General features: G+C 33.8%; 1 protein-coding gene across 3 annotated transcripts in view; it reads right to left on the bottom strand.

The window, feature by feature from the left end:
* LOC107596349 (protein diaphanous homolog 1-like) overlaps positions 1 to 19,782 on the bottom strand; it is a 144,904-nt gene that overhangs the window by 9,467 nt on the left and 115,655 nt on the right. For all 3 annotated transcript variants that reach the window (XM_016287071.1, XM_016287072.1, XM_016287073.1), the window contains 8 exons: positions 10,341 to 10,439; positions 10,141 to 10,235; positions 7,717 to 7,818; positions 7,245 to 7,484; positions 6,848 to 6,977; positions 6,219 to 6,343; positions 5,726 to 5,890; positions 2,342 to 2,483 (listed from right to left, as the gene is read on the bottom strand). In XM_016287071.1, the coding sequence (XP_016142557.1) occupies positions 2,342 to 2,483; positions 5,726 to 5,890; positions 6,219 to 6,343; positions 6,848 to 6,977; positions 7,245 to 7,484; positions 7,717 to 7,818; positions 10,141 to 10,235; positions 10,341 to 10,439 (1,098 nt within the window). The remainder of the gene's footprint in view (positions 1 to 2,341; positions 2,484 to 5,725; positions 5,891 to 6,218; positions 6,344 to 6,847; positions 6,978 to 7,244; positions 7,485 to 7,716; positions 7,819 to 10,140; positions 10,236 to 10,340; positions 10,440 to 19,782) is intronic.

The following is a 19,782-nucleotide window of genomic DNA, read 5'->3' as shown; positions in this document are numbered from 1 at the left end:
TGTGTGTGTGTGTGTGTGTGTGTGTGTGTGTGTGTGTGACACTGTAATGTGGGAAAGACTTTTATTGATCTAATTCTCAGGGTTTGACTGCTAAACTAAAGATAACTTGTGTGTGTGTGTGCGTTTGTTTGAGAAAGTGGGAATGTCAAGGACAAACATTTCAAATATTCAACCCTGAGAGTTTCAATGAACCTCGTGTGTGTGTGTGTGTGTGTGTGTGTGTGTGTGTGTGTGAGAGAGACAATTCTATATAAAAGAACATTCTATATAAATGTGTGTGTGTGTTAAATGTGTGTTCGCTCAACTGACATTCAAATCTGCCACCTGTATGCAAATAAAACCTCATAAATTACCAAGGGATTTGGTCACTTCATTTATTAGATTATAAATGACACTTGTTTTTATTGTCTGATTAAAAGACATTCAGACATTTTTAAGTGTCTTCATTCAGTCCAGATATTGCCCGGCCTGCTGCATGTGTAAACAGTATATGTTGGTTAAGCTGATACTGATTTGTTAGCTGCAAAAGTGACTAAACTTGTCTATCTGCTGTTTTTACAGCACTTTACAATCAGAGTTGCTATTGAAACAATGAAAAATCATTTCCAATAACTGAAAAAAAAAGAAAAGAAAGAAATTTAAGATGAAAATCTTAAAATTAAAAATTTCAAGGAAAATTGCAAATGTTGTCTTGGCAACTAAAGGAAATAAGTAATCTAATTTTAAATCGAAATAAGTAATCTAATTTTTAAAAATTGAAAAATTAAACAAAAGTGTTAAACAAAAACGAATAAAAAAAATTTAAAGGAATATAACTAATACACAATAACTATAGTTGGAAACTAATTTATAACCACTTTGGTTAATATGAACTAACAATAAACAATATTTCTACAGTACTTATTAATCTTAGTTAATGTCATATTCAACATTTTTATATTCTAAAGATTAATGAACTAACATGAAGAATGAACAACTGTATTTTTAATAATTATAAATAATAAATTAATTAATAAAGATTAATAAATGCTGTTAATATGTTGATCAATCTTAATACCTGTTAGGTAATGAATTAACTAATGTCAACAAATGAGACTTCATTAATATGCATACACTTTTTAGACACAATTACTATTTATACATATACTATTATACACTTTTTTTCTATCCCTCCTTCAAACACACACACACACACACACACAGTGAAATGTGGAGCCCCAAAAGTTTCAAACAACAGCCAGGCTAGAAAAGTAGGTCATAGAGAGAAAGAGAAAGAGAAAGAGAGAGAGAGAGAGAGAGAGAGAGAGAGAGACACACACACACACACACTTACATACATGGGTCAAAGACGAAAAAGGGTTTAAGCATAAAAACATTAAGCGTAATACTGCTTTAAATTGTTGTTGCCCCCCCCCCAAATTTTTTTTTAATTTAATTGCTATTTTGTTTTTGTTTTTCTGAGCAAAAAATATATATCATACATTTTTCCCTGATTTACAGATGATGTAATTCAGTGTAACAATCTTGTCAGGCATATTTACAACAAAAATCAATTTATGACATATTACAAGACTAATAACTTTCACCCCAATTTTTTTAAATTTCCCACTATCCTAGGTTTTGCCCATTTGTCAGTACGAATTTTTTACTCATTTAAAACACAATAAAATTGTATATGCTCCCTCACTCTTTATATATATTTTAATATGTACATATAAAAATAAGCATGTTGTTTGAATTTTTACATAAATATTGTGTTACACTGAATGACAATGTAACATTATTTCAACCAAATTTTGACATTTTATCCTCCAAAAACTATTTTAAAACCTTAAAAGTAGACACTTAAATTTAATGTGCTTTCTATGGACAAAATCACTTTTGTAAATTTCTTTTGATGCGGACATCTTAACGTCTTTGACCCACATACATACAAAAAGAGAGTGTGAGATAGAGAAAGAAAGAGAAAGAGAGAGAGAGAGACACACACACACATATACAAAGAGAGAGAGAGAGCTAATTTATTATATTAGATGTACTACTGTGGCCAAATGACTTCACATGATCCACATTAAATGCTGAGTGTGAATCAGAGGTGTGATGGGGGAGGAAAAAGAGAAACCTTGTTCATGAAGAGAGAGGCATGATCACAGGAGAGCTAGACAGATTATTTTCTTTTTTTGGTCTGAATCTCACAAGAACATGTCCAGGTCACATTTCACCTCAAAACCAAGAAAAGAAAGAAATTATATTTGAAAATTATGTTTTCTTATTGTTTTGAGAAGAAATGTCCGGATGTGTCACACACACACACACACACACACACAATGTGAATCTTTACCATCATTGATGTTGGGAATCTGTCCAGCGTTCATTCTCTTCTGTTTCTCCTCCTTCTCTTTTTCTGCTTTCTCTCGTGCCAGTTTGGCTCGACGAATCTTCTCCTCTGATTCTTTCCGCTTCTGGTTCTCTTTCGCCGCTTGCTGTAAACCAAACACACACAAGATAAGTGTGTTTGTTTTTGACATGGAGTCTCAGATCCCTTTACTATACAGAGAATTAGGGCTGGGGGCGATAAAACGATAATTATCACGATATAATTTTTCCTCGATAAACCGATATAAAGAGTTTGATAAATGGTCGATATAATGTTTATTTATAATGTTTCCACCAAAAGCGGAAGGAATCAGCACGCAACATGGACCGTTTATCCGCTCGACTCCGAGTCAAACGGCAGACACTTTTACATGTTTGGTTCGATTAAAACGAACCCTGGTGGGATTGCTCTGTTAGTGCGGTTCATTTGAGCATGTGTGAACGCTGCCATTCGAACCCTGGTGGGCACCAAACAAGCAGACCTAGACCACTGAAAAGATGGGTCTCGGTCCGCTTCCAAACGAACTCTGATGCGGTTCGAAAGATATATGAACGCAACACGGACCAAATACTTCTAAACGAACCAAAAACAGGAAGTAATGACAAGATGCGATGCTATGCGACATGATTTGACGATGCGGTGTAACCAAAACAAAATGAACAGAGGGCAAACGTAGAGCAACGATGAGGTAAAGTGCCTTTTATGAGCTCCTTGTGAGTTTGCAGGTGTGAAAATAAAGTTATGTACACGCAAGAATGAGCGCGCTTAGTCCAGCAGACGGCATTAAGTGTGTTCGAAGCGGCATTATGCTTTGATATCATATACCCGCAGCGCCACTTTAAGTCAACGCACCTTTTGTTTGGGGTGTTAGGTGAGTTCCGTCACGATATATACGTCATTCAAGCCGACCAATCAGGTTGTGAACGTATTACTATGCCTTTAGGTTCGGTGTCTTTAGGGTCGCTGTCAAAAATGCCAATGTGAACGCTAAGCGGACCAGGACCAAATGTATCATTTTCCTTTTTGGTCCGGACCAAATGAACCAAACGAACCGAACTACAAGTGTGAACACACCCTCAGTCACTAAAGAGCTAATACTAAAGAGCGCTGTGAGATCCAGTGTGAAGTGCTTGAATTCAGAGAAGAACACGGATGACTCTGTGATTTAAACTAGTTCAGAGCCAGATGAAACAGCGCTGACAAACAGCAGAAACACTGTGAGCAACGACAGTCAGAAGACTTTAAATCTACAAATCGCCTTCATTTACCATGTATTTACTGTAGTAACACTGACTGCACCATGGTATTGTGTCAGAAATGAGGGATATTCATATTGAATTTTATTATATTATTAATGTAGACATGTATTATGTATTAAAGGAGTAATGGAATATAATTACAGTATTTTTTTTGATTAAGCTATAGCATTTGTGTATTTATAATAAATGTTTTTTATACAAATCCCTAGAAACCATAGTAACATAGTTAAATTTTTACCATGGTATTGAGGTGCTACTGTATATGTGTGGTTTTAACTGTGGTTATCATGATCTAAATATACGTTACTATGGAAGACCAATGGTTAATTTTAATAAAACTCAGTCAGAATAATTACACTTCACCATATAAAAATGAGGTTGTTACAATTTTTACAGATGTTGCTGTTTTTGATAATGAACATACATTTACATCTGCATCCTAACTCAAGCTACTGTCAAATGTGCATTTCTAAGAGACAACACTTTTTATATGAATATTGCAGCCTGCACTGCAAACTGGGCTGAAGATACGCACCAGGAACACAAATCTGTTTCATGATTTGAAACAATCACTCATTAGAACGTGCATAACTAAGAAATTAATTTTTCTATATTGATATTTATTTTGTTAAGGAAGAATGACTGGAAAAGTGTAAAGAATTCAAAAGCATGAAGTGTTAGTCATGCTCTGACCATAAAGAGTAGTTTAAAACCACTATTAACAGTCTGATTTCTATAACTTTCACTTAGGAGCAAAAATCGGCCTTTAAACTTGAAAGAAATAAAGATTTGAAATTCATCGTGATAATTATCGATATCGACTGATATGAAAAATTGTATCGTGATAATTTTTTTGGCCATATCGCCCAGCCCTACAGAGAATATAAGCATGTCTAGACAAAAGTCTGTTTTAATATACTAAACAGACTGATGACTGAACTATCTGCCCCACACACACACACAGGCGCTCATGTGTGTATGAATTCTATCGCTTCATAGAAATACAAATGTACCACTCAAAAGTTTAGGGTCAGTAATTTTTTTTATTTTTTATTAATATTTTAATTCAGCAAGGATGAATTAATCAAAAGTGACAGTAATTTACTTAGGCATTTTATACCATTACAAAAGATTTAAATTTCAAATAAATGCTGTTCTTTTGTACTTTGTTCATCAAAGAATCCTGAAAAAAGACCACTGTTTTCAACAATAATTATAATAAAAATGTTTCTTGAGCAGCAAATCAGCATATTAGAATGATTTCTGAAGGATCATGTGACACTGAAGACTGGAGTAATGATGCTGAAAATATAGCTTTTCTATCACAGGAATAAATTACTTTTTAAAATATATTCAAAATAGAAAATAGTTATTTTAAATAGTAATAATATTTCACAATACTACTGTTTTTACTGTATTTCTGATTAAATAAACACAACCTTTGTGAAGAAACTTTTCAAAAAATTTTTTTTTTTACAAATTTTACCAACCCCAAACTTTTGAACAGTAATGTTGCACTTAAACAAACATTGATTACAGATGTAATAAACCTTACAAAGAACATGCAATGTGTAAATTTGTTTCTTAATTGAATAAAACTAAATCTTTCTTACACTTTAACCATTTGTTCTTCCAGTCATTTGCAGCCCATTTTACTTCTGTACTACAGTATGCTGCATTTCTGAGCCGAAACAGAATATTCAAAGGAAAAAAAACAAAACTTTATGGCAGGACTTGATTTCTATCATGAAGAATTGATTGGATGATGAAAAGTGACTATATGAAGGTGCTTGAAAAATAAGAGTGCCTGCTGATGTCATACAAAAAAGAAAGTAGTTTCAGACTATGAAAAATATGAAGAATATATAACACGCACTGATGATTCGTTCACAATAAGACCAAGAAAGAAAGTAAACAGGAGCCATGTTTATTTAATGTGGACTTGAAGGGAAACGTCCTGCATTTGAAAGATTAAAGATCTCAGAGTTGTAAATTTAAAGGTCTTGACTTAAATATCAATAAACTTATCAACTTTTATCAATGGTAAATATCGTTCATATTTTCAGGCGACCGCCGGTTGTGTTCTCACCTGGAACATGTTCCTGAAGTTGTTGAGGTCACCGAAGAACTCTTCTGGACTCATTTTCTTGGGGTCGAACACAAAGTATTTGCCCAAATCCTCATACTGCTTCTCCATGTTCTCATGCATCAGCTTGAGCTTCACGAATTGCTCCTGAGCCGTCACTACAAAACTGTACACAACTTTGTCAAGGGAAATCACATGCTATTATGATTCACTGTATCTCAGCTGTGTAGGCATCAACATTTATATTTATACTTGTAAAACATTATTAAACACAAAATTAGTTGTTTTATCCCTCATCAGAGAGCAACTATGAAAAGAAGGATGATCATTCATGAATTCATAAGCTCATGTTTGTTCTGGAACCCAAACAGAATGTGATGTCACAATGGATAACTGACACTGTATTTTTTATAGCACTATTGTTTGAGGGAATGACTGTGGAAACCAAAGTGACACTTCTTGTCATGCAACAGGCCCGGGAGGAAGTAAAGGATATGGTCATTTTCTCTACGAATTTGTCTCTGTCGCTCTGCGGAGGGGGGAACGTCTCAATGTCTTTCTCCAGGTCTTTAATCTGCTTTCCCATCTGATCTAGATTCTTCTGAAGCGTCTCTGCCGGCACTGAGAGAGGAAGAAAAAATTATAAAGATAAACACACAACTGTTCTGAAATGAGATTAGTAGCACACTACCATTTAAACAAGTTTTTAATGATTTTGAAAAAATATATATATCACAATTTAAAATAACTGTTTTCTATTTGAATATATTGTAAAATACTATTTATTCCTATTATATAAAGCTGAATTTACTCAGCATCATTACACCAGTCTTCAGTGTCACATGATCCTTCAGAAATATGCTGATTTGCTGCTCAAAAAACATTTCTTATTATCAAAAAATAGTTGTGCTGCTTCACATTTTTGTGGAAACTGTGATGAGTTTTATTTTTCAGGATTCTTTGATTAATAGAAAGTTGAAAAGAACAGCATTTAATTGAAGTAGAAATCTTTTGTAATTATAAATGTCTTTATTTTATTATTATTTTTAAATCTTACTGAGCCAAACTTTTGAATGCTAGTTTATATAAAATAATAAAAGTACCATCAATGGGATTGAGACAGACCTTTGCTGGCTTTCTCCACGTGGGTGAGCTCCTCTGAGAAGTTCATGACCTCAGGATACTGTTCTTGACACATTTCCGCCAGGAAGTGCAATAGAGTCTGTTTCTGATCGGCTGATTTAGTGTCTCTCAACTAAACAAACACATTTGTTTACTGCTAATTTTGTGGGGACCAAAACATTAGGCACCTTCCAAACTTTGTACAAACTGTTGTCTCAAGCAACAAAAAGGCACAAATCCCCTGTTCTTCAGAAAGAGAACTATTGGATATGTTAGATAAGTTATTGCCATACATAAAATGAAGTAGGAATAGTTGCTCTTTTAAAACACATCAGATTGCACACACAATGTTGAGTTGACCGCATTTATCAAGCTCATTAATGCAGATGTTGGAAATCACCTTGCACAGGTAACTGATGCTGAAGCCGAAAGCTTTGGCATTGCGCGATCCTGCGTTCATGAAGTTTCCCAGCAGCAGCGTGATCTCCAGCATTTTGGCGAAGCTCTCGCTCTTCTGAAGCTCCTCGCAGGCGGCCTTCACTGCCACTAGGTCCGGCTTGATGTTATTCACCTGCTCATCAAACTGAAGCTTGAAGAGGATAGAGCTCAGACGGGGCTTCAGACGCTTCACTGAACTAATCTAGAGAGAGATATACACATGTGTGACTGTTTGTGAGAAGTCAATGGAGTGTTGATGTGTTTTTGTAAGCCAAAACCAGGAAACAGCTCTCTTGGTTCCATTATCCTAAAGTCAATACGCTTTTTTCAATGGTTAAATGCCTGAAGTATGTAGAGTATTTTATAGTAAAACATACTCCAATAAATCTTTGTTTTATTTACAACTTTGAAGTTTGTAAGTGTGTGTTCCTCACCACAACTCCGAACTGTTCAGACTCGGCCAGCTCCTCGTACTCATCTTTCATCTCTAATAATGAGTTCAGTTGTTCCTGCTCTGGCAGCAGCTTCAGCAAACTCTGAAACACACAGCAGCTGTTTACCACTAGGTAATGACTCGGGAGAAGACAACGCAAGTTTCGCTATTTTTGTCCATTTTGGTTTGCCTACCAAAACTTTACGAATACAGTTTGGCAACTGCATAGGAGACATAATATAAAAGCCCTAAGAAAAAAAAAAGCATCAATGATGTTGCATTTCCGAGGCAAAACAGAATATTCTAAAAATAATAATAATAATAAATAAATAAATTAGGGTGGGACTTGATTTATATAATTGTAGGGATACACCGATATGAAAATTTTGCCCGATAACGATAACCGATAATTCTTTATATTTGAAAGACGATAACCGATATGTTGTCAGATAAATCTAAATCTTTTTGTAATCAGACTTTTTTTAATCAGGCTCTCACAAATTCTATAAATTCTAACATTTTATAGAATTTTTGAGAACTAGATTACAAAAGTCTGACCATTAAAAGCCATGTCTGAAACACTACAACATCAATCATACATATAAGTACAGCAGCCTAGTTTGAACCAGTTTACGTTTTAAAATTAAAAGCCTTACAAATAAATTAAATAATGCTTAAATAATGCAAACAAGTCAACGGACAACATTACTTACGTGTAAAGAATCAAAATGCATGTGCTGTGGATAAAGACGGAATAGCCTCCACATGGACAATAATGAAATTATTTTAATTAAACCATATTGTTGATGAAAATAATACAATTAAAATAAAAGAGGTGGTCATTATTAAATAAAATAAAAATAAAAGTGGTGGTCATTATTAATAATGCATCAGTGATTTTGAAAAAAACATCTTGTACAAACATCTTGCTGTAGCTGAAGAGCTGAATAAACACCAGTAAACTGGCGAAGCGCTTTATTAATGGGTTAATTAGTCTATATGAGAATCAGATATTTCTACAACATAAACATAATATTATAACATATATGCACAAAAAGACACAAATGCACAAGTCAACATGAACTAAGTTACATGCTAGGAATCCTGTTGTGGATGTGCTCTTGCCTCTTCCTGAAACAATGCGCTGAAACACGGCAAATAAACCCAAAGAATTCACAACTTTTTATTACGGTAGTGTTCTCTTTATAATGTTATGCATATGACAGTCCCAATTATAGGTATTAATGATGTGCATTGCTGTTTGAGCTGCATGCGCTGAAGCTGATCACAGGTAAACTGAAGCACTCTATTAACTTAACCAAACGCATTCTATATGAGATAAATCTTCCACGACATTCTAATTTATTGAGATGCACCTGTATATATGCATAAAATAAGCACAATATTACAACGTACATTTGCACAAAAGGCTGCAAATGCACAAGCGAACTGACGTGCTAGTCATGAAAGTCTAGCTTCATTGTGAATGCGCTCATAAAAACGCGATAAAACACGGGCACACAAAGATTCGATATGTTCTCATTATAATTTTATGTAGCCTTTATGACAGACTTGCCTTGCACATGTTGCACTTTAACTGTATTTTCCTTTTCAAAGTGATTCCAGTCATATTTCAAGCAATTCATAACCATCATGGCGAACAATGCACATCTGATGAAGTGTCTCTTAAGGAAATAATGCATAATTTATCGGCTTATAAATATCGGCCAAATTTTCTTATTGGGTCGATAAAGATAACAGTAAAAATTAACATTTATCGGCCGATACCGATATGGTAGCCGATTTATTGTGCATCCCTATATAAAGGAGAATTGATTGGATGATGAGAAGTGACTCTATATGAAGCAGGTTGAAAAATAAAAGGGGCTAATGATTTCATCCAAAAGGAAAGTTGTTTCTGAAGCAAAGTTATTGTTTTGTTAAAATATTACGAATGAAAATTTTTTAGTTTTAACATGCACTGAAGATTCATTCACAATAAGACCAAAAAACTAAAGTAAATAGGAGCAAATCTGCTTTCATTTGACCTTGAAGCGAAATGTTCTGCATTTTAAGATTAAGGATCTCAACACTGTAAACCCAAGGTATAGTCTTAAACAATATCAAAACTACAAACTTTAATACAATACTGATATTGGTTGATTTTTTTTCAGTTTTTTTCTTGCATGCATTATGATGTACTATACAAGTTAAGCCAGATTGCTTTCACAATAACTTTGAAAGGTCATAAAGCATGTGAACTGAACCCAAGTGGGCTTGAGACAAGTGTTGTGGTTCACAACAAAGTTCAGAAGACAGCTTTTACACTAATGAAATGAACCAAACTCTGATGTCAAATGGACATCAATGATCCACTTAATAAGAGTGGACTAAATACGACCCTTTCATACACACTTGATCATACCTGCACCATGTTTTCAGTGAGAACTTTCTCGCTGACCTCCAGGATGACATTCTTCATCTCTTCATAAGGCATCCTGTTTGAACCCAAGAATATAGCTGCAACACACACAGAGTTCTGAGTAAACAACATTATAAATGACAGTGTTAAACTAGTGAGATATTTCACATCTAAATGAAGATTCATGCTAGGCTGTTACTCACAGAGATTCTGGGATGTTTTAGAGTCGAGTACCTTCAGCTCCTTCACCTTCTTCTTTTGAGCGTTTTTCTTATCCTCAGATGCCTCTTGATCCTTCTTACCTAGAAAAAGACAGAAAGAGAGAGAGGGTAAATACTTCAGTGTTTGAGATATCGGCCTTTGGTTCAAAAAGGACCTGAAAATTATGTTTCTTGAAGGCTGGACCCATATCTCTCCCATACACACTCACACACAGTGTTTCACTTTCCAGTGTTTCATTGGTGTCCAGTGGTTTTATGTGCTATACTTGATCTGTAAGTACTTTAAACAACAGTTTCAAATTGTCATAATTATCATATATGCAGTTTTTATGACCATGCTATTTGAGAGACTAGATTGAATATTTGTACTTTTAAAAATTAATTTGTCACACGACAGCAGTGTTGTTTTAGTTTTATTTATATACTATTATAGCATTCAATAATGTATTAGATTTCACTTTCGTTTTAGTTGTAGCAATTTTATGTTTTTTTTGCTATTTTGTGTTTTGTTTTTTTAGAAATGTATTTTTTTATTTCGGTTTAGCTTTTTTTCTATTTAGATTTTAGTTTGCGTTTTAGTGCTTAGGTTTTTCACTTAATATTTATATTTAATTTTATTCCAGCTTTATTTTAATTACAGAAAACAATGTTTAGTAGTGTTAGTAAACAATAAAACTAGTAATTTAGCAAATACAATTTATTAAATTTAATTTTTTTCTATTTCTAGCTTTTTTTCTATTTCTATTTTATTTCAGCTTCAGTACTAAAAGGAATCTTAAATAAGTTAGTTGTCAAGGCAACATTACTAATTTTAGGTTTTTCATTTAATATTTATATTTCAATTTATTGCAGCTCTATTTCAATGACAGAAAACAATTTTTAATAGTTTTGCATTTTCAACACTATATCGAAGGATTAATTAAGTGAACTGCAAAAAAGTAACTGATGATGAATTTTAAAAAGGTAATGTGCATGTTATTTGTACTGTACTTGATGGTTCTAAAAATGAATTCATAGCTCAAAATTACAAAGAGACACTTCATAAAGCATAAGTATATAATAAAGAATAGAGAGATCATTACACACACACACACACACACACACGTGTTGGCATCTCTGTTCTAAAGACAGACTTGTGAGGAGCAGGAGGAGGTCAGAGATCAGAGGTCAGGACTCAGGGTCGAGAGTCAAACGCCCATCAGCTTTAATAATGATACGTGACGACTGAAGTTCACACTACTGACGAGTCTCCAGAGAAACACCACAGACACACACAGCCTCAGATGACCATCAGCTCATGTGTGAGTGTGTGTGCAATAATCACTGAAACACACAATTAAGATCAGATAAACATCTTCATCTCTAACTGCAGTCTGGCCTGTAATTCTCTTCTGTCCTCTCGCACTCTGTCCTTTATTCATTCTCTTCTTTCTCTCTGAATAGTTTCTCTCCTCCATTTTCAGGCTCCTTTCAAACTGATTTTTTTTTCTCTCTGTACCTCATTTCCGAGCAGTACATTCATGTCTGGCATCTGTGTGTGTGTGTATTGAGTTACAGCAGCATATGGAAACGCTCAAGAGAATGATGCAGCTCTGGATTACAGATTTTTTTTTCTCTCTGTACCTCATTTCCGAGCAGTACATTCATGTCTGGCATCTGTGTGTGTGTGTGTATTGAGTTACAGCAGCATATGGAAACGCTCAAGAGAATGATGCAGCTCTGGATTACATTGCACGCGCACACACACACACACACACACACACACACACACTTTCACTCTCAGTTTGACAAAGTAGTTCATAAGAACGGCTGATCATGTTCACTTATGTAAGAAACACATGTGTGTACGTGCACAGAACTAAACGAGGATGTGCTTAATCATGTTTGTTTAGATATAAATCTAAAAATTACACGATCCAAGCCCAAAGGCTAAAATGAAACATTTACTTGATTTTATGAATGATCAATTAAGTATATCAAAAAAAAAAAAAAACTAAAATAATGATGAAATCCAGAGAGTAAAGCTAAACACACACAAAGTGTTTTTTGTTGTCTACAGAAACACAAAACAACGTATAAATCAATCAAAACACAGATTTGCATCTTCTCTCCTCTGACAGCATCACAATGCCCTGACAAACACTTACAGCGTGACCAATAAAGGAAAACAATACTCACATTTACTTCAAAACATATGAAAATCTAATTGTTACTGTAGCATCACAAGAAGTTAAACAAGAAAATAAGTAAAAGAAGAAACTAAAATGTCAGAAAGCTCCTTAAGCTTCTTGCAGTTTCATATTAATCTTTTACGACTGCACAGTAATAACTATGGCATTGTTACCCTTTTTTTCAGAAAATCCAATTATTTTTCTTATTTGTTTTAACACATTTGTTTTATTAGTTTTTGTTTCTATTTAGCTTTAATACATTTTTATTTCAGGTTTAGTTTTAATTAATTTAGGATTTAATTATTTATTCAATGAAACATACATTTCTGAATATCTAATCCATTTTAAATTAATTTATATATGTGCATACATATATAAACTTTCTTATTTTACACCCATTTTATGAATATTTTGTTTTATTAGTTTTTGTTTCTATTTAGCTTTAATACATTTTTATTTCAGGTTTAGTTTTAATTAATTTAGGATTTAATTATTTATTCAATGAAACATACATTTCTGAATATCTAATCAATTTTAAATTAATTTATATATGTGCATACATATATAAACTTTCTTATTTTACACCCATTTTATGAATATTTTTTTATTTAATAAATTCTACACACACACACACATATATATATATATATATATTACTTTTCATTGTTGTTATTTTACACCAAAGCACTTTGAATTACCACTGTATCTGAAATATGCTTCAAATAAAAATCTTAAATTATAAACATCTTAAATCTGCAACTCCTGTGTTTTTAAGGAAAAATAAATAGAACGAAACAGAAGACTAGATAGATCATTTCACTAATCTGTCTAGGGCACATTATGGGCTGTAATCTCAGTCAGTGGGTCAGTGTGTGATTGATTCTGCGCTCAGCCAGTGACTGCATTCAGAAAATGGGATCTGTGTTCAAAATGGCTGCTGGTCTCTCTCTCACACACACACACACACACACACACACACACACTTTCACTCTCAGTTTGACAAAGTAGTTCATAAGAACGGCTGATCATGTTCACTTATGTAAGAAACACATGTGTGTACGTGCACAGAACTAAACGAGGATGTGCTTAATCATGTTTGTTTAGATATAAATCTAAAAATTACACGATCCAAGCCCAAAGGCTAAAATGAAACATTTACTTGATTTTATGAATGATCAATTAAGTATATCAAAAAAAAAAAAAAACTAAAATAATGATGAAATCCAGAGAGTAAAGCTAAACACACACAAAGTGTTTTTTGTTGTCTACAGAAACACAAAACAACGTATAAATCAATCAAAACACAGATTTGCATCTTCTCTCCTCTGACAGCATCACAATGCCCTGACAAACACTTACAGCGTGACCAATAAAGGAAAACAATACTCACATTTACTTCAAAACATATGAAAATCTAATTGTTACTGTAGCATCACAAGAAGTTAAACAAGAAAATAAGTAAAAGAAGAAACTAAAATGTCAGAAAGCTCCTTAAGCTTCTTGCAGTTTCATATTAATCTTTTACGACTGCACAGTAATAACTATGGCATTGTTACCCTTTTTTTCAGAAAATCCAATTATTTTTCTTATTTGTTTTAACACATTTGTTTTATTAGTTTTTGTTTCTATTTAGCTTTAATACATTTTTATTTCAGGTTTAGTTTTAATTAATTTAGGATTTAATTATTTATTCAATGAAACATACATTTCTGAATATCTAATCAATTTTAAATTAATTTATATATGTGCATACATATATAAACTTTCTTATTTTACACCCATTTTATGAATATTTTTTTATTTAATAAATTCTACACACACACACACATATATATATATATATATATTACTTTTCATTGTTGTTATTTTACACCAAAGCACTTTGAATTACCACTGTATCTGAAATATGCTTCAAATAAAAATCTTAAATTATAAACATCTTAAATCTGCAACTCCTGTGTTTTTAAGGAAAAATAAATAGAACGAAACAGAAGACTAGATAGATCATTTCACTAATCTGTCTAGGGCACATTATGGGCTGTAATCTCAGTCAGTGGGTCAGTGTGTGATTGATTCTGCGCTCAGCCAGTGACTGCATTCAGAAAATGGGATCTGTGTTCAAAATGGCTGCTGGTCTCTCTCTCACACACACACACACACACACACACACACACGATGAGATTCCACAACTCATTTGTGAGCCAATGGCACCTCTGCAGGTCACAGTGATAACTGCAGCACAACCACAGCACATCTGTGTTACATTAACATCACATTTAAGAGTGTGTGTGTGTGCGTGTGAGATTGCACAATCCGGAGCTATCAAACACAGGCTCTTTAATGTTATTGTTTCTGGATTGTGTTGTAAAACTGCTGTCTTTTGTATTTTTGCATTGCCTGAGGTCAATTCATCCATTCAGGCTTTTATCTTCCTCTCATGGCATCCAGTCTCAGTACACAGCTGCTTCATACAAAAGAGCTCAAACACACACCTTCAATTCAGGACATACCATTTATCATTATTGTGTGTGTGTGTTTTCTCTCCATAATGACAAATATAATGACTACAGACAAAACTAAAACATACAAGGAAACTTTTAGCACTTTAACACATACATATAATATCCAAATATTATATATTATTCATATGCTAACATATATTAATATATAATATATCTTAATATATCAAACTGTATATTATTCATGTGCGTATATTCTCCAAAGACAAAATTCCCAAAATGTTTTTAAAGGGAGAATTGGTTACAGTTCGTATAGTTTGTCCCACTTCTTGGGACAAACAATAAATATTTTAAACCATTAAAACTCACTCACTCTCTCTCTCACACACACACACACACACACAAAGTTTGTGTTTATTTCTGTAAGTGTCCAGCTGTTTTTCCACTTCTTATTGTATTTCTCCATTTATTAGTTCAGCGTGAACCACAGACATCATGTCTGCTGTTTCTGGAACTCCTGATTCTCACTTTAAACACACACACACACACACACACACACACACACACACACACACACACACACACACACACACACACTTCTTTTCCCATACAAGGCAAGAGTTTATGCGAGTGGAAGGTCACAGTGAGAGAGACAGACACGTCCAGCATGTTAAAGCTCATCAGCACACCACATACAAGCTCAATGCAATCCACTCACACAGAGAGAAACTTTGTTCTTTCATCTGGTCTCTTAGAGATTATTTTTAGTTTAAAGTGTATTGAAGACAGCCTCCTTTGTTCTGTGGAAGTTTATGGAGGAGCGCCTGCGCCTCTAGTGGACAAACTAACACACTTCAGCGCATTAAACATTTCAAAACACCAAACTTTACCAGAGAGAGCTTTTAGAGAGTTTGATTTTTAAATATGGAGTAAAGTTTATGCTAAACGTTACACTAGAACTTGAAATACATATTGTCTAGGGAACAGACATTTTGCAGTGTTGATGTCACAACACATGTTTTGATGCCTGTCTTGGTGTAATTTATCACATTTTACTGAAGCTTTTCGGATACAAAACAAAACAAAAAACTGTCCTTTGTGGATCTACTGTCCTGTAGCAACTTGTGAAGGATCTGTTACTTTTAAATTGAAAACTATGTTATATTCAAACATTCCAAGAATCTAATTTGAAACAGTAAAGTGTTTCATTTCACATTTATAAACACTCGCAAGCACTTTTACACACAAAGTCTTACAGGAAAGAATGTTTCTCCTCTTGAGAGAAAGGGACTTGTCAGCAAGCACACACATACACACTCCATACTTCAGTAATGTAATAGAAAACAAACTCGCTGCTTGCAGGAATGCTGAGAGTTCAACACAAAGAAAGAATGAGAAGAAAGAGGGACAGATGCTGGAGAGAGACAGAAAGAGAGCAGGTGGTCGTTGTTTGGGCCGGGGCTTTAAATGTAAAATACAGCAGCAGCTGATGAGAGACGCCGTCCCTTTAAACTTTAAATGTCCATGATTGTCTGTGTGTGTGTGTGTGTGTGTGTTTCGGGGAGTTTCCAGGGTTCTGGTTGCCGAGGGTAACCTCGAGCTGAAAGGGGCCCTTCATCCTGTTTTTGTGTGGAGAGGAAGGAATGAGAGCAGAGAATGAGGGGGAGTGGAGGGGTGACTCAGTGCCAGATGGCAGGGTGTGGTGTGATGGAGGCAGGGTAGACTGAAAGGAAATGGGAGGGTCAGACTCAGGGGGACGGACTGTGGGCGGGGTTTCGAACATGCTCACTTGCGCACCCCTGGTGCATGAACAGTGCAACTGCAGTGTACAAAATATTAAGATGAGATATTTAGTATACTGCATAAAGTAACAACTAAAAAGTGCAAAAGTCACAAAAAATTATGGTAAAAAAAATCCAGTGGCTTGAATGTGTCCAAAACATTTTGAATACAGAATCATATAAAACTTATTTCTAATAGTGAATCAGATTCTTCTTGGCATATTTAAAAGAAAATGTAAATTATTACATTGAATGAAAACAAGTTTAAGAATTTATGAATGTCATTGTCTTACCAGCTTATGAAGAAAAAACAAAAAGTAGACAACATTTACAAAAATATCTAATAGTATCATTCAAACAGTACCATGTTTTATGGACCCTGGCATTTATCGTATTACGGTATTAAAAAAAAACATAAGATGTTAATAGATATATCGAAAATACACACACACACACACACATACACACATATATATATATATATATATATATATATATATATAAATAAAATAAACTGTAAATATAGTTTGTTTTAGAAAAAGTTTTAAAAGTAGTAAGGCAAAAAATAAGTAAGATCATCATACATACACACACACACATACATATATATATATATATATACACACATACACACACACACACATACACACACACACACACAACTATGCTCATCTTGTACAGTTACACACAAAAAATGTGAATATATATATTATATATAAAATATGTATTGATAAGAATATACTTATATGGTATAATTACATTAAAATAATTCATTTAAAATATTTAATTAAATACAATACACAATCACAATCAATTGTCACTTATATTGCTCATCTTATACATTTACAGGAAAAAATATAATTTGTTCTAAGGATTGTTTAAAATACATTTTATATTTATTACATTTTTATTTAATTTTAATTTAATTTATTTTTCAAATCAACAACACCAATATTCTGCGTTAAAATTTTATATCAGTGTATAAAGGAAAGCATATATTAAATGTTTATTTTATTTCGTATAGCTGACAGTATAAATCTATTTGTGGTGTCATACTGCCATCTACTGGAACAACTGTGAACTGCAGCATTGCACTTCAAACATTTAGACTGATTTATTACAGAAAATTAAAAACTGACAAGAGTTGGAAAAAAAAAACAATAAAGTCTTCTAGCATGAGATTTCAGACTCGCTTATTTCAATTAAAGTGTATAATTACGTTCAACAGTCTGTCAAAGGTTGGAGAATAAGTGTGATAAAGTTGTTTTTTGGCATATCAATTTTAATGAGCTTTCTTGACTGTGACACTGGCACTAAGTGACCTCGGGAGAGAAAGCGTGTGTGTCCTCGGCTCCTCTGGCCACGAAGGTCTGCAGCAGTGATGCACAAACACAGTGCGACCTGAATTACTGATCACACACACACACAATCATATTTTAACTTCCAGGAATGTGAGGATAGATTAGGAATGTACCACACACACACACACACACAAACACAAAGTAATGATTTTAAATCAACGCTCCATCCACTCACACACAGACTCGCGTCAAGATTTACTACAGCAATTACAGCAACCTAATTACACGCACACACACACACACACACACACACACACAAGTGTAATAAGTGAGACTGGTCTATGATGCAGTCAATCTGTCCCTCCTTCACAGCTCAGCGCTCCAGGGAGGAGGACACATACACACACACGCTGGATGTTGTGAAGTTAATAAGATGCTGAGGTGACTGTGCGCACAAATATGAAGGTCACACACACACAAGGAACAAAACACATCGATCTACATCTATGCAAACACAAACACAAACACATATGTCAATAAATAATTAAACACACACTCAAGGACCTCAATCACACAGATCTATCTAACAGGATTTAGTTTGGTCAGTGTGGATGCAGCAGATACACGAGATACGCAAATGTGTGTGCGTGTTAATAGATCAGTGTGCATTTCCAACATGTGATTACAAACACTGACGGCTCTAAAACAACAGCTGCTACAACTTGCACTTTATCAATGTCACCGTGTGTGTGAAATGAACAATCTAGAGTGTGATGCTTGAGAAACACTGCCCTCTAATGACAGAGACCGGGAAAGAGAGAGTAATTAAATAATGAAAAAAATCTAAATAAAGCACTTACTAAATATTTTACAAAATATTTTACTACTATATGAAGCAAATGATCTGTTTATCTGCCTGCCATGTGACCAACATCAGAGAATCTTCAGGCTGGTTCAATTATGAAATATTTTCATTTTCACTGTGGTACATTTTATTTTTCAGGATTCTTTGATTAAAGTTCAAGAGAACAAAATTTATTTGAAATATAAATCTTTTAAAATATTATTAATGTCTTTACTGTCACTTTTGATCAATGTAATGCATCCTTGATTAATAAAAGTTTATTTAAAAAAATCTTACGGACCTCAAGCATTTGAACAGCAGTGTGTGTGTGTGTGTATATATATATATACATATATATACATATACATATATATATATATACACACACACACACACATACACACACATTTGAACAATTTATTTAAGTCCACTTAAGAGAAATAACTTACAAGGACGTAAATATTATAGATGCAGTTAGATACATGTACAAATTCATGGACCAATGGCGTGCAACAAGTCTTCACAATATTAAGCATATCACTCAGTTGTTATGGGTATAAATAACAGCGTCTCCACCATATATGACGGCTGCCTATGATAGAGGACAAAGCACAGTACTTTGCTTGCCGTTTAGCCCTCTTTTTGGGCATCCTAAGTTGTTGAAGCCCTCGTACAACCAGCCTGTGTGTGTGTCCTAAACTACCAAATATAAAAACAAGTAATCGGCCTCTATAACCTATCTCTGAAATAGTATTTAGGAGTGATTGATATTTAATGACTTCAGTCATGAAAGCTTCCTCCATACTAGAGTCAAATATATATATATACACACACACACACACACACACACACACACACACACACACAC

This window comes from Sinocyclocheilus grahami, unplaced genomic scaffold (assembly GCF_001515645.1).
Source record: "Sinocyclocheilus grahami isolate Dianchi unplaced genomic scaffold, SAMN03320097.WGS_v1.1 scaffold218.1, whole genome shotgun sequence".
Lineage (NCBI taxonomy): Eukaryota > Metazoa > Chordata > Actinopteri > Cypriniformes > Cyprinidae > Sinocyclocheilus > Sinocyclocheilus grahami.
Note: the sequence above shows the minus strand (reverse complement) of the source record. Positions and strands in the feature narration are given on the sequence as shown.